General features: G+C 38.6%; 1 protein-coding gene across 1 annotated transcript in view; it reads left to right on the top strand.

Annotated features, from left to right (window-relative positions):
- TRIO (trio Rho guanine nucleotide exchange factor) overlaps nucleotides 1-16007 on the top strand; it is a 266295-nt gene that overhangs the window by 166297 nt on the left and 83991 nt on the right. Inside the window, exons 24-31 of the mRNA XM_054381562.1 lie at nucleotides 353-419; nucleotides 1170-1279; nucleotides 1737-1806; nucleotides 2314-2403; nucleotides 5006-5098; nucleotides 7167-7278; nucleotides 11218-11408; nucleotides 14599-14700. Of these exons, the coding sequence (XP_054237537.1) occupies nucleotides 353-419; nucleotides 1170-1279; nucleotides 1737-1806; nucleotides 2314-2403; nucleotides 5006-5098; nucleotides 7167-7278; nucleotides 11218-11408; nucleotides 14599-14700 (835 nt within the window). The remainder of the gene's footprint in view (nucleotides 1-352; nucleotides 420-1169; nucleotides 1280-1736; nucleotides 1807-2313; nucleotides 2404-5005; nucleotides 5099-7166; nucleotides 7279-11217; nucleotides 11409-14598; nucleotides 14701-16007) is intronic.

Genomic DNA, 16007 nt, shown 5'->3' with positions numbered 1-16007 from the left:
TTAAACATTTAACACTATGTTAGACTTCTAACATCCTTTTTTTTTTTCTTTTTAGAAATAATGTGTAAGGGGAGGAGGGAGGACAACAGCTAAAGGACTGTAGCAAGTGAAAAGTATTTGAAAAAAAATGTAGTCTTCTTCCCCATTTCATTTTGCGCTTGTTAGTAAAGGAGGATTGTTACCGCTTATGTTTTCTTCATCTGTAGTCTCTCTTCACATTTCAGTTCTCAGATTTTCCTTGCAGCAGTGGAAAAAGCAAAAGCTGATGAGAAGAAAGATGTATTCTGGTTATTATACATTCATAATGATCTAACAGACTGAGATTTGATCATTCTTTCTGTTGTCACCTAAGGTTCATCATGGCTGAGCTAATTCAGACAGAAAAGGCTTACGTAAGAGACCTCCGGGAATGCATGGATGTAAGTTGTCTTTTTTCACTAATCTTTGAAGAGAGGATTCAGTCCATTGCTTTCTGTTTATTTCTAGTTTCAACAGCCAAACATTGTTGGTTTGCAATCATAGAACTAAATTAAGCATCATTTCTGCTGTTTGAAAGAAACTTAGCATCTGATAATAGCTTTGGAATTCTTCCTATATGTTTTGCTTTTGTCAGTACTAAGTTTCAGCATTTGCTTCTTTCACAGTTCATAAATGTGGTATTTTTTGTTTGAGAGAGGAGGAGAAAAAGGAGGGGTTTACTTTATTTGCTTTGCTAGCAATAGGGATGAGCTTGTGTTAATTCTTTTATTATCTGTATCACATGTTCTGCTAGTAGCTGGCATTTTGAATAGAAATTCAGAGGGATTCCATGGAAAAGTGCCCAGTAATTGTTACACTGAAGCAAGTAAAGTTCAGTGCTAGCTGTTGCACAAAGCAACGGCTTCTAGACTGTAGACATGACCTTCATAAAGAATATCCTGAAGCATTAGAGGTTGTCAAGAGCACTGTACATTTTAAAAGATGATGTTTCAGGGTCTATGTTAAATTGTCACTTTTAGAACTTGGATTTTGCTGTCAAAATCACAAGGTATATTTGACATAACAGATACTGTCACAGTTGGAGATGATGATGTTTCATGATCTTTTCCTAATTTCTCTCCAGGAATGCCTAGATACTTGTGTTCAGAGTTTATAGAGACTTCTTTCATGCATCTTTTTTTTCTGAGCAGACCTATCTGTGGGAAATGACAAGTGGAGTTGAGGAGATCCCGCCTGGTATTGTAAACAAAGAACACATTATCTTTGGAAACATGCAGGAAATCTATGAGTTTCACAATAAGTGAGTAACTTATCTTCCATTTCCATATTACTGCTAAATCCAAATGATGACCTGAGGGATTTCCTAATGAAAATATTGTGATTATAAATAATGGACTGTTTTCCAGAAAAAATTTAAAGGATTTCTTCTCATGTTGCTAAATTGCTTCAGTTGTTTTTTTGCAGCCAGGGAAGTACACCATTAGAGACTGTCTTTTTCAGTCTTGGACATTTTTCAGGTTTTAAGAAATTACTTGGATCAGTTTCAGACCCTCACATCAACATATATATTGAATTACATTTTTACATTAGTTCTGTAATTACACTTTTTTATCCATTTCTGTTATTAACTCATACTGTTGCTAGGAATTACAGCAAGGTTTCTAGCTGCCTTTATTCACAGACAATAGATCAGTATTAGCTGCTCTAATGAAGGTGTTTTGTGTGAACTGTACTATATGTTTCTTTTCTATTCATAGTATATTCCTCAAGGAGCTGGAAAAATATGAACAGTTACCAGAAGATGTTGGACACTGTTTCGTTACTTGGGTAATGAAGTCAGACTTACTTTTAGAAGTAACAAGGGGAGATGGGGAGCACAAAGGGTTGGATTCTTGCTCTCAGGTCTCATTTTAACTTGTAAAATTCATAAAAGTACCTCTTCCTTCAAATTTCATTAAAATTTATGTGTCCATTAACTGGAACAAAAAAAAAAAAAAAAACAAATAAACAAACAAATAAATAAATAAGGCACTTCTGTCGGGTGCCAGTGCCTAGCTACTCTTGAATTTTATGCAAGTTGCCCAAACCTGCATTCAGGTTTGGTTTTATATCTTTGTCTTAGATATAAATAATTTACTTTTGTATACATTGCTGTTGTTTTCAGTGTTACTTCTCTGATGTATTTTCATATGCTGCCAGTTTGAAGAAGAAAATAATTCTGTATAGGTCAATTTCTTGAAAGAGATCATATGCTCTTTGATAACTGTGTAAAAACTTTGAGATAGAAATGATGGTGTCTTAATATCCTATGCAAATTTACATTTTGTTCTGCAGGCAGACAAATTCCAGATGTATGTAACTTACTGTAAAAATAAGCCAGATTCTACCCAGCTGATATTAGAACATGCAGGAGCATACTTTGATGTAAGTATTTTGTGTCTATCTTAAAAGTTTGCTGTGGCATTTTTAATCATGTGCTTTCTGTTACACTGACTTCTTAAGAAAATTCAAGTTTCCTGGTACTAATGCTGCAATTTAGTGTCATATTAAGAACATCAATCCTGTATCTCACATTGCTGAGTTGGTTCTTGAAGCCATCATATCAAATGAAGTCGCTGTTATGTATCGAGCAGTTCAGAATTGGGTACAAATTCCAACATCAAGAACTAAGACATAAATCTTCAATTCTCACAAGCACAGTCTGCAAATTTTAGCATTTTCATGTGCTTAGTTTATGTTGCAAGTCACAAAGATGGAAATCTTTATTAACTATTAGGAGCACCTTTACACTGTAGTTGAACACATATGTATGGATTATTTGGATAGAGCGCTCTCTGTGCTTTTTTGTTCTCAAAAGTAGAGAGAAATGCGTTGTAAAAAAAAAAAATCCCTGGAATTCTTGGGATTAATTTCCAAAGTTTATCACTTAGAAGATGGACACTAAATACTGTAAGGTAAAGCCTCTCTGTGAAGCCTCTGTTAAGTTTTCAGTGTTTGAATAAGAGCAGGTATCCAGAGCTCTTCATGCCCTAATCTACATAAAATGGATTAAAAGCATATAAAAACCTAATTTTGTGTATAGGTAACTTCAAGAGGTCCCATTCATGCCACCACTGGATAATGTGAAAATGTCATGTTGTATCACGTCTTGGGAATTTCTGATACTGTAATCATCTGTCAAGTGTTAGGGCTGTTGTACATAACCTGAACATCTCATTCTGGAGATCATGTCTCAGCATGTGTAGGAAAAGAAGATTGTCAGGAGTAGGCAGCATGGGTTCACAGAAGAGAAATCATGCTTAACCAATCTAATAGCCTTCTGGGGTGGTGTGACTAGCTGGATGGATGAAGGGAGAGCAGTGGATGTTGTGTTCAGCAAGGCCCTTGACGCTGTCTCCCATAATATCCCCACAGGTATACTTAGTACGGATTAGATGAGTGAGGTGGATTGAGAACTGGCAGAATGACAGAGACCAAAGGTTTGTGATAACTCTGCAGTCTAGTTGGAGGCCTCTAGCTAGCAGTGTTCCCCAGAGGTTAAGTACTAGGGACAGTCTTGTTCAACATCTTCATCAGCAACCTGGATAAAGGGACAGAGTGTACCCTCAGCAAGTTTGCTGGTGATACAAAACTGGGAGGAGCTCGTTGACACAGCAGAAGGCTGTGCAGCCATTCAGTGACTGCTGAACAGGCTGGAGAATTGGGCCAGGGTGAACCTAATGAAGTTCACTGTGAGTCAACAGTGTGCTCTTGTGGCCAAGAAGGCCAGTGGTCTCCTGGGGTACATTGAGAAGAGTGTGACCACCAGGTCAAGGGAGGTTCTCTTCCCTCTCTACTCTGTACTGGTAAGGCCACATCTGTAGCACTGTGTCCAGTTCTCAGCTCATCAGTTCAAGAGAGCTGGGGAACTACTGGAGAGACTCTAATATGGGGCTACAAAGATAATTAGGGGATGGTCTTTTCTCTGATGAGGAAAGGCAGAGAGACCTGGGGCTGTTAGACCTGGAGAAGAATAAGAGAGGATCTTATAAGTCCATATAAATATGTCAAGAGGATGGGGCCAATCTCTTTGTAATGATGCCCCATGATAGGATGAGGGGTGATGGATACACAGTGGAAGATGGGAAGTTCCACTTCAACATGAGTTAAAACTTCTTTACTGTGAGGGTGACAGAGCACTGGAACAGGCTGCCCAGAGAGGTTGTGGAATCTCCTTCACTGGAGACTTTCAAAATGCACCTGAATGTGTTCCTGTGCAACCTGATCTAGGTAAACCTCCTTTTAGCATGGGAATTGGACTGGATGATCCCCAGAGGTCCCTTCTAACCTCTATCATTCTGTGATAATTTCTGTTTGAAAATACACGGTTAAAACATATATAATGCTGTGATAAATTGTAAATACATTAAGTTCAGCCATGGTCAGTGCTTGAAATTGGAAATTATCCCATCTGATTATCATTTAATTTTATTTTCCCTTAGGCTTTGTAGGGCTCATTGTTTGTAACTGGCTTTTTTTTTTCCTAAATTGGGAAACCCCGTTCCTTTAGTTTAGAAAACATTACTTCGTGCTCCCTCTTGTGGGAGAAAACCCTTTCTGTGACGAACAGTTAAACTAACAGGTGTTGCTAAGAAACCTCCACCTCAGCCTTCCTGTGATAGGCCTCGCTGTTCTCGGGAACACTGAAATGTGTACCTCCTGCATGTAATAAGAAATAGAGATTTTTTTTTTTTTTTAAAAAGGCATTCCTATGTGTTCAATATCTCTAATCGTTGCTATTTGTATTTGCGGTTATTGAAACACTTCACAGGTACCCTTTGAGCTAATAATCTTTTGTTTATACAAAGTGAGCAAGCAGATGCACAACGTAATTATTTGCTGTGGTTTGAATATCCTGTCATCCTGTCTTTTTTATTTCTCCTTGCTAAAGCAGAATGAGTAGCTAATTTATATTATTGCATAGACCTCAGAGCAATCTATGAGTGTTGGTGCTCACAGTCCTCAAATGTTACCATTTTTCATGTAGGAGATACAACAACGGCATGGACTGGCCAACTCTATCTCCTCTTACCTTATCAAACCTGTGCAAAGGATAACAAAATACCAGCTTCTTTTAAAGGTCAGTATTAATTCAAAGGTCTTCATGTGATTCTGCTGTTCTTAAGAAGGTAAAGCTCCTGCTGAAATCAAGAGGGTAGTTGCACTCTGTGAGCGTCCTGTGCGGGCTCAAATGTTACTGTGATATTTTTCAGAAGACCATTGAAAATGAAAGAAGGTGCAAATAAGAGTTTCTTGTCCAGAGTCCTGTAAATCAAAGAAGATACCTCACTACTAGTGTTTACTTAGGTAATGTAATTTGCATTTCCAGATTAATGGCCATGGACAGGCACATTTTTGTAATGGTTTCTCAAAAAAATTTTGGTAAGCCATTAGCTATGTTTATAGTATTAAGTACTGTAAAAGATAGAATTTTTAATACATTTATATATCTAGAACTACAATATAAAATATCTATTAACTAGATAAAATATATACACACACTCACTGAGTACCTGTGCAGTTGTTGCATAAACAGTTGTTATCTGTAATGTTGCCTGGAAATGTCAAGTAAACAGTAACTCTTAAAACTTTAGAAAACCTCTAGTGAGAGCTTTCAGTCAGTGGAAAGATGTCTTGTTTACTGAGTAGCAGTATTCTTGAACTGCCCTGGGTGGCATTGCTTGTTTTGTAGTATCTTCCTACAAAACAAGTGTTAACTGATGTCGCCCCTTTTTGCTCAAGAACTGCCATGGATGACTGTTTTCTAAAATTTATTTAAAATATTGCAGGCTATTTCAGGCCATATTGAATGGAAACAGGGCTGTCATTTTAAACTGAAAAACATTGTGTGTTCTTCCCTTGCCACTTGATTAGCTTACAACTTGGAGAAATGATCTAGACCCTCCTGTTACTCTAGACTGTTTCAGAAATTTCAAAGTATTGATTCCAACAATTATTTTTTTAAAAAATCCAAATATGCTGTAGCCACTACATTATTGAAGGGATGGGATTGGTCAGTTTCACCAGTGTGTGTGGAGCCAGATGTCTTTGCTGCATAGTAAAATGAATTTATTTGATGATGGTTGCTGGGTCTCCTTTTTCGTCCCCTATAATAGAACACAAAGCATGAAAGGATGGAGACCCAAAAACTTTAATGATACTTGAAAGTCTGCAGTAGGAGAAGTTCTGCATATTTTTTCCACGTGGTATTGAGGCTGTTCCATGCCTCTGGAGGATATTTAGTTACACTCACTTTCTGCGGAGCTGTCACACAAAATTTAAGCATGATGATGTAGTGTTTTGCTGTGATGGTGGTGTTGGTAATTAAATAAAAATAAAAGGGAGTTTAACCTGAGGCAATGAATTAAGTGAGTCTTTCAATACTAGAAGGAACTTAATATGCCCTTCTGGTGATGTAAGCTACATTTTATCTTGACATTGTTCCAATACTCAAAGGATGTGAGGAAATTTGAACGTCAGCTCAGGTGTTATGTTAATATCTGTGGGATGTTGAAGGGATAGGGAACGGCATAACACAAAATCCCACTACAAGTTTCAGCATATTCCATTCTTAAATTTCTATCCAGATGTTAATTCTCGCTCATATTCAAAAGTTTTGTCTGTAGGATGCTTTTAACTGTGTAAGCACTGAATAGAGTAATTCATGGAATATTTAAAGTGAAACAATGTAATCCTCTTAGCAGCAGTAATACAGAGCAGTAGAGCAAAGACTGACATAGTGGGGGGTGGGTGTCCTTTTGTGTTGTCCTGCTTTCTACTGTCTTCATGACTTGACAGCGGTGTTGTTCTGAGCATTGATGTAGCACCACATCTGATAGCTGTGTCTGTGCTTATCATAAAAAATGCTGTCCTTAATGTAACTTTGAAAGATTTCTTGTAAGAGTTCTTGTTAAGCAGATGATCTTGTTTAAATAGTAGGTGGTTAACAGAAAGCTTGGGCTCCTCCTTGAAAAAACAGATCATGATAAATACAAAATATGCTTTCATGTTATTGGCTGAGTAAGAATTTGAAAAAGATTTTTATATACCGAAAATGATTCTTTGCTTGTTAGGAGTACTTTGGTTATCTGTTTTATTAATGTAGAAATACATGATAGAGAGTACCCATGTGTGCTCATCTGTTGCAGGAGCTGCTCACCTGTTGTGAAGAAGGTAAAGGTGAGATTAAAGATGGCCTGGAGGTGATGCTTAGTGTGCCAAAGCGAGCCAATGATGCCATGCACCTCAGTATGCTGGAAGGTAGGATTTAAACTGTCTTTGATCAGTACTGGGTCCAGTTTTGTTCAATATCTTCATCAGTGACTTGGATGAGGGGACTGAGTGTACCTTCAGCAAGTTTGATGATTATATCAAACGGGGTGGAGGTGGCAGAGGAAGGGGCTGAGGCTGTACTGTCATCCAGTGAGATCATAGAATCATACAATGGTCTGGGTTGGAAGAGACCTCCAAAGGTCATCTAGTCCAATCTCCTCTGCAGTAAGCAGGAGCCTCCTCAACTACATCAAGTTGCCCAGAGCCCTGTTCAGCCTCACTTTGAATATCTCCAGGGATGGGGCCCAGACCACCTCCCTGGGCAACCTGTCCCAGTGTTCCATTACCCTCATTGTAGAGAACTTGTTCCTAACATCCAATTTAAATCTACTCTTCTCAAGTTTGAAGCCCGTGCCCCTCATCCTATCACTACAGGCCTTTCTAAACAGTCTCCATCCTTCTTGTAGGCTCCCTTTAGGTACTGGAAGGCTACTATTAGATCTCCCTAGAGCCTCTCCTTCTCCAGGCTGAACAACCCCAGCTCCCTGAGCCTGTCCTCATAGTAGAGGTGCTCTGATCCCCTGATCATTTTCCTGGCCCTCCTCTGGACCCACTGCATCAGGTCCATGTCCTTCCTGTATTGAGGGCTCCAGACCTGGACACAGTACTCCAGGTGAGGTCTCACCAGAGCAGAGTAATGTGACAGAATCACCTCTCTGGATCTTCTGGTCACACATCATTGATGCAGCCCAGGATGTGATTTGCCTTCTGGGCCGCAAGCACACACTGTGTGCTCATGTCCAGCTTCTCATCCATCAGCACCCCCAAGTCCTTTTCCACAGGGCTGCTTTCTAACACTCATCCCCTAGTCTGTATTAATAATGAGGATTGTTCTGGCCCAGATGCAGAACTTGCTCTTGTTGAACTTCATGAGGCTCCCCTGGGCCCACCTCTCCAGCTTGTCCAGGTCCTTCTGGTTGACATCTTGTCCCTCTGGCATATCAAAAACACCACTCACCTTCATTTCATCTGCAAACTTGCTGATGGTGCATTCAATCTCACTGTCTATAGCATTGATAAAAATATTAAACAGAACAGGTCCCAGTACAGACCCCTGAGGGACACCACTTGTCACTGCTCTCCATCTGGACTTCAAGCCATTGAGCACTACCCTCTGGGCAGGCTAGGGAGCTAGTCAAAGGTACCCTAATGAGGTTCAATAAGGACAAGTGCAGAGTCCTACATCTAGGAAGGAATAATACCAGGCACAAGTACAGACTAGGGGTCATCCTGCTGGAAAGCAGCTCCATGGAGAAAGACCTTGGAGTCCTAGTGGACAGCAAAAGTTATCCATGGGACAGCATGGATAACTTGTGGCCAAGAAGGGCAGTGGTATCCTGGAGTGCAATAGGAAAAGTGTGTCCGGCAGGGCTGTGGAGCTTCTCTTCCCCCTCTACTCTGCCCTGGTGAGACCACAGCTGGAACACTGCATCGAGTTTTGGGCTCCCCAATTCAAGAGAGACAGGGGTCTGCTGGATAAAGTCCAACAGAGTGCTACAAGGATGATAAAGGGACTTGAACATCTCTCCTGTGAAGAGAGACTGAGAGAAGTGGGGCTGTTTAGTCTTGAGAAGAGAAGGCTGAGAGGGGATCTTATCAATGTCTGCAAATATCTGAGGGGTAGGTGTCAAGATGAAGGAGATAGTCTCTTTTTGGTTGTGCCCAGTGATCTCACAAGGAACAACAGTACAAGCTAGAACACAGCAGGTTCAACCTCAGCATGAGGAGACACTTTCTTTATAGTGAGTGTGATGGAGCAGTGGCACAGGCTGCCCAGAGAGGTTGTGGAGTCTCCTTCTGTGGAGACTTTCAAAACCTGCCTGGGTTTGTTCCTGCATGGCCTGCCCTAGGTGATCCTGCTTTGGCAGAGGGATTGGATTTGATGATCTCTTGAGGTTTCTTCCAACCCCTAACATTCTGTGATGTCCAATTCAGTCATATGTAGGTTAAACTTTTTTAATAACTTTCCGTATTACTGTACGTTGAGAAGGCCTGGTGACGTGAACTATTTCTTATCTTTGTGTTTTATATACCTTTTATATGGAGCCATACAAAATGGAACCTTGCTTAGGAAAATTAATTGTGGCAAAAGAAGGATACAGTTTTGTTAACTTTTTTTTTATGTTCTTTTGTCCTGATCTATATCTCTGCCACTACAGATTTGAAAAATATGTAGATTAACAAAGTTTTGCACTACTCACCTAACATGTAATAGGTGAATGGCCAAATATGATAGCTTTGGCTACATTTTCCAGACAGTATTCTTGGCTTCTTTATATGAGTGCATTAGAAGTAATTTTGTTGATTTATAAAACAAATAATTGTCTTCAAGAAGTTGTCATATTTACTTATTTACTTTTGCTGCTTGTTCCATAACAGACTTCTGGTTGAAATAATATGTATCTTCTGGCAGTAAGATGTCACCATAAGCCAGTTTAGCCTGAGCCTTAGCCAGAACAGCATAGTCATGTTCATTGCAGGCAGTGGAGGTCATTGTAATTGATTCCATGTGCTCTGAATGACTTCTTGCCAAGATCGGTTTTGTAATTGGCACATATCATATAAAATTATGCTGTCGTATATTTCATAATAAAAGTGTTCTTCTTTGACATTCAACATTTTTTAAATAAAAGCAGAGTCACTTTAACTTGCAGTTGGTGAATGATACAGGTACTTTTAGTCAAGATTCCTTTTCCTCCTCTCTGCCTTACAGTGTGGAACTTGTCATGGAATTTTCATTGTGCTGCAAGTTACTATAAAACTCATCTTGGTTTGGCATGTGATCCTTGATCATGTGAATGCTCAAAATCACCTCTCTTCCCTGATTTTAAACAACAGTGCAGGACCAGTTCCAAATGCTTTGTTCAGGAGATGGTGCTAGTATAAATGCTGGCCAGCTTTGATGGTAGTCTTTTAACAATGGGAATGCAACTCCGGAGAATATCCTAATCTTTTACATAGGGTGACTTTATAACGAATCATGCATGTGTTGTTGAGTCATCCCATGTTAAACAAATACAGTTAGTGAGCACATTTCCTCTTTATGTCTCTGGAGGATTTTGAATGAACATCCTGATGCAATTTGCCTCTGATGCTTTCCATACTGTTGCCCTGTTTTGAACAGTGAGAACTTGTTTTCAGAGAACATTGGCAAGTGTTTTAAAAGCTTATCTGTTTAAAATGCAGCTTAGTGCTACTCAGAAGAGTATAGTGGACTAATTTCTGCTCTCCTGTAACTTAAAGCTGTGTATTAAACTGGAAAAACACTGTGCCACTACAATGAAAGTAAAACTTTTGATATTCTCAATCTTAATCTTTACCTATCTCAAGGTAAGTAATTCAGCTGTTACTTCTTTATTGTGGAGCAGTGATGGAGTGACTCAATGTCAGGCTGCAGCTTCAAGCTGCCATCTTTTTTTCATGCCCTCTTGGAACATGTTTGCATGGTCGCTGCATGTATGTTAGGGAAACTGTATCACCAGACAAAGTGACATTTGGAAGCTTGCCAGAGTCCAAACAACCTGATGTGCTCTTTCTGTTCATCATGAAAGAGGTTGCCAGAAGCTGACATAGACAGAGCTGTCATTTGCTGGTTAAATACTGCCAGAAGGTGATATGCTGCTTAGAGTTGGATCTCTAAATTTAGGAATAGAGTTGAGCTACAGTCACATTTAATATACTGCAATGTTGAAATCAAGTCTTGCTTTCAGTATGGCTTCCTTGGAATTCTGTGTTTTGCAAGCTGTATTTTGAGGGGAGGGGAGATGGGAGGGAAATTACATCACTTAATAAACAGAAACTGTGCTTTTTCATTTCCTTGTATTAGCAATTTTCCATGGTTAACCTTTCCTATCCTTGTGTTTTTAGGCTTTGATGAAAATATAGAATCTCAGGGAGAGCTCATCCTTCAAGAATCTTTCCAAGTATGGGACCCAAAAACTCTAATTCGAAAGGGGAGAGAGAGGCATCTTTTCCTTTTTGAGATGTCTTTGGTTTTCAGTAAAGAAGTAAAGGACTCCAGTGGAAGGAGCAAGTACATTTACAAGAGTAAACTGTTCGTAAGTATAAGACAAGAAGTTATCATGTTTAGAAAACTGCCTAGATTAGCCTGTGACTAAGCTCAGATTACTTAAATGTGCCTGAAGAACAACTCTTACACTGAGAGAACAGCATTAGAATGTGTAAACTGAATCTTAAAAGTTTGCTGCTTTGTCATGCTTTTGAGGAAAAAGACTAGGCTGAAAGCAAGTACTGAAGGCTCCATGTCAATCCTGGTGTGTCAGAACAAAGGAAAATAAAGATTGGGCTGGACTGATCTTGCCTTAATTGTGTGTGATTGCTGGTTCTTTAAGGCTTATTTGTATAAAGTTGAAGAATGGAAGGAGCTGACAAGCTTCTTTCATCTTGCTTGTTTATTGTTTCTGTTGTAAGGATTCATTTTGATGTATATCCTACACATACTGATATAGAAAGGCAAGAGCTCCTTCTTACAGAAATAATTTCAGAATGTTTACTGAGGCTAGCAGTCTTACAATAAAGTTTTGTAAATAAAATGATAGCTCTTATGGTTTACTGAAATTTATGTAAATGGATGTAAAGATGGGAATGCTTTTTCTTTTGATTTAAAAAAAAAATTCAATATATCCTCTTTCTTTTCTCATCTGTAACACGTATGCCTTGAAAAATGTGACCCTGAAATTCATATCCTTACCTTCCTGTCTCATTGGATGCCTTGGGTTAGAACAGTATTCATGCTTTGTAAATTTAGGTAGACAAGTAAGAAAGAAGACAGTCTCCCATGTTTTGCTCTGCATCTGTCAGAGGCAACATTAGCTTTTCCACCAGACAGTTTAGACAAGTACTTGAAATTATTTCTCAAAATCACACTCTAAAAGACATTACTCTTCTTCTGATCCTATTGGGATGTATGACTCAGTGAACATGGTGTATATATATATATATATATGTATGTATGTATATATATACACACACTGAGCCTTTTCTCCCTGCTTCAGGTTTTTTCTTCATTCTTTCCCCCTTTACACCTCTATGACCAAACTGGTAAAACAGGTTGGTTCAAAAAGTCCTTTTTTCCATATCTTACTTTGCCTATTCCATCCTTTTATTTCCAACACTTACTCTCCTTTCTAATAAGAAGTAGCTAGCAGGTAACACAACTGCAGCTGTCTTGTTGATGGCACCTTTCTTTGGTGCTCTCCAAAACCTGAAATACAAAGAACTTCTGGTGTACTGGAGCATAATATCAAGTGCCTCAAGGCATTATGTGGGAAGGGAGACAGAACTGAAAAATTGTTGTCATACCAGTTTCCATAGTAGAGATTTAGTAAGAGCTTCGGATCCTAGAGATGTCCTAGAGACGAAGACTCTCATTGTGCCTCATTTTTAAAATACAAACATTCTTCTTGTCTTTGTATTCTATTTGGCAAAATATCCTGTAATGCAGCTTACTATTGTAGTGATAATTACAGTTTGATCTTTAAGATGCGGAAAGCATGTATATGGATTTGAGCTAAAGATCTTTTTTGTACATTATTCTGTCTCCATCCCCTGGAAGGTAGTTTTACAAAACTTAAGACTTTTTCTTTAGGCATGATTACCATCTTGGTTTCCCTAGCACAAGATACTCAGTGGTGTGACTTGTATTAGTAGAAAAACATGTTAATGAACTCCTTTGGCAAGAGGTAGAGTCCAAAAGCAAATGCCTAAGGACTATGGAAATAAGGCAAGCAGGTGTTACTTTGCCAGAATACTCTCCCAGTCACCAGTAACTGGCAGTTCAGGGGCTTCCTCACCTGAATAAATTTTCTATGCATGCAATAACTGCAAGAGATATTTGATTGGACCTTTTGCAGTCTCAGCATTTACAGTGTCCTTTGCAAGCAGTGTCCTATGCAAACAGTTGTATTCCTCAACTATGTGTCGGGCACAGGCCAACATCCTTCTGTTTCATTTTTGGATGTGACTCCCTCCCACTACTTTCACTTGATGCCTACTGCTATTGAAAAGAGACAATGAAAAACATATGTCTCTTTGCCACTCCTTACTGTACAGACCTCTACCACATAGTCCTTGCATTGTCCCTTTTAAAAATATTCACAAGTGTAGTAAGGCTTTTAAAAATAAACAATATTAGAACTTGTACCATCTTGCCCATTCAGACTTTATATTGGGCAATACAGTGGGGTATATTTTCTTTGCTTTATAGAATATAGTGTTGGATTAAGTATTTTACAAGCTTTTTAACACATCTGTATTGCTGGTGAGTCAAGTTTAAAGTGCATCACGGGCTTTTAAGTATTTCAGTGAAGATGAGTCCAGTTTTACAAAAAGACGTGACAAAGCTGAAAGGCTAGATGTGTTGGCTTGGGGTTATATAAAAAAACCAAACCAACAAAAAAAATTTACATCCAAGTAAAACAAGAAAAAAAATTACCTTTACTTGGGTACTGTGTATCTAACATGTCTTGTAATGAACTGTGTATGTGCTAGTGATGATGCATATGAGGGGAAAACAGAGTTTCTAATAAGATAAGAAAGCTTAGCAGCTGTCTTTTGGAGTAAGGTTTCTTACAGTTTGAGCTATATTTATTAGTTTGTAATTTTTTTTTTTGGAGCAGAGCCTATACAAATTGTTTAACTGGAAGCCAAATTCACACAGTTGAGATGTTGTTCTAGTTGGAAAGTGAAGACATTTTGGATGATAATTAGCTGACATTAGAACATTCCTGAAGATATGTTGTTAACATACTTGTCCCACAAAATTCTTCAGGGAAACTGCATTTCGTGTTTAAGGAAGGAAATACACTAGGAAGGGCTTTCTTGGCAGGAGACACATCAGAGTTTTAGAACCATATCTTAAAATAGTGAGTATTCCCTGATAGGAATCAACAAGGAGAGAAGTCAGCACTTATAAGCACCTTTTTTTAGAATTGTAAGACTTTTATTGTCAAGTCAAAAGTGCAAAATAATCTATTTGGTATTCAGATTATAAGTACTGTTGTTTATTGTTACTTTACAGGGAAAACTGTTTAGCTTGCAGTTCTTCCTTTTTCAAAGAAATCCACCACTGTCACCAGAATAAAGGGTTCTTTCTAGCACTTAAGCCTATAAAAATATCTTTATATATCTTTAAATAGCAGAGTTAAATTGTTTAGACTATTAGCATCTTTTTGTGGCTTCTGAGGAAAATAATACCATGTCATCCTAACAAATTCTACTTAATTTCAGACTTCTGAACTGGGCGTCACAGAACATGTAGAAGGAGATCCCTGCAAATTTGCTCTGTGGGTTGGAAGGACACCAACTTCAGACAATAAAATCGTTCTCAAGGTAATTTTAGCAGATATATTTGTATAGTCTGTACTAAGTCTTGTAGTTGTTAGTTGTTGGGAAGGCAGCAAGCAATGACTTTTCCTGCTTTGACAGGGACAGCTACTGACAGGTAGTTTTGTGTGTAATAGATGTGGTATATATCTAACCTGTGTGCTTGACAACAGACAGGAATCTTTGTGATCTACTGAAGAACTAAACAAACTTGCTTCCACAAGTCAGAGTAGGAAGAGATTTGATCCTATCTTATCCTATGTGATTCTGTTTGATCCCCTCTTCTAGAGCTTGAAGTCTCGGCTACTAGCCGATAGAGCAGCTGATAAGCCATTGACAAATCATGTCATCATGTTGTATTTCACACTCAAGTCAATTGCTGCTTGTTGGTTATACTAGTTTCTTCATGGCTCATATTTTTATGCAGAAATCAAAACACTTCAAAAGATCTTATGTCTTTCTGTGGACTACAAATTTTTCTGAAGGTACTTGCCTTCAGTTGAGAGTGTATGCAATGTCTATACATTTTATGTCTGGGAAAGTTCTAGGTGTCAGTAATGTTCTTTGCCTGGCTAAAATAATGGCTAAATCCATTTTTCCTGTGACTCTGGTATGTAACCTGGGACCTATGCTTCAACTGGAGAACTTTTTTTGTAATACTACAAGTAGTTAACAGATAATCATATTTGGTGATTACTCACCAATGCTTCTTAAAAATGGCCATTCAAATTACAGGCTAAGAAGAGCTCACATTATTTTTCTGACAGCAGTCAGTTTGTGCAAGGAAATTAAATCTAGCGTCACTAAATAGTACAATTTGTTCAGTCTTACTACTCCCATAGTTTCACAGAGAGTGCTTTGCAGCCTGTAATGATCCTCCCAGGTTAGAGCAGTATAAATGGTTTTGTTTAAGGGTTCTCTACATAATGTCACTTTAAGGTGTTCCTGTTCTCTTTACATAGAGCATAGGATATTTAGCTAACTTGTATGATATATGCCATACATACATACTTGTATGTATAATAACTTTTCAACTATTTTGTGTTTTGGGGAGGTTGTGGTTTGATAGTAGTAGTAGGGGATTCCCTTCTCAAGGCCCCATATACAGGCCAGATCCATCCCACAGGGAGGTCTGCTGCCTACCTGGGACACAGGTTAGGGACATTTCCAAGAAACTCTTCAATCTGGTGTGGCCATCAGATTGTTACCTGCTGTTGATTATGCAGATTGGGAGTGATGAGGTTATGGACAGAAATACAAAGGCAATTAAAAAAAGACTTCAGGGCTTTGGGGAAATTGGTCAATAGCTCAGG

Source organism: Indicator indicator, chromosome 6 (genome assembly GCF_027791375.1).
Source record: "Indicator indicator isolate 239-I01 chromosome 6, UM_Iind_1.1, whole genome shotgun sequence".
In the NCBI taxonomy this organism is placed as follows: Eukaryota; Metazoa; Chordata; class Aves; order Piciformes; family Indicatoridae; genus Indicator; species Indicator indicator.
Note: the sequence above shows the minus strand (reverse complement) of the source record. Positions and strands in the feature narration are given on the sequence as shown.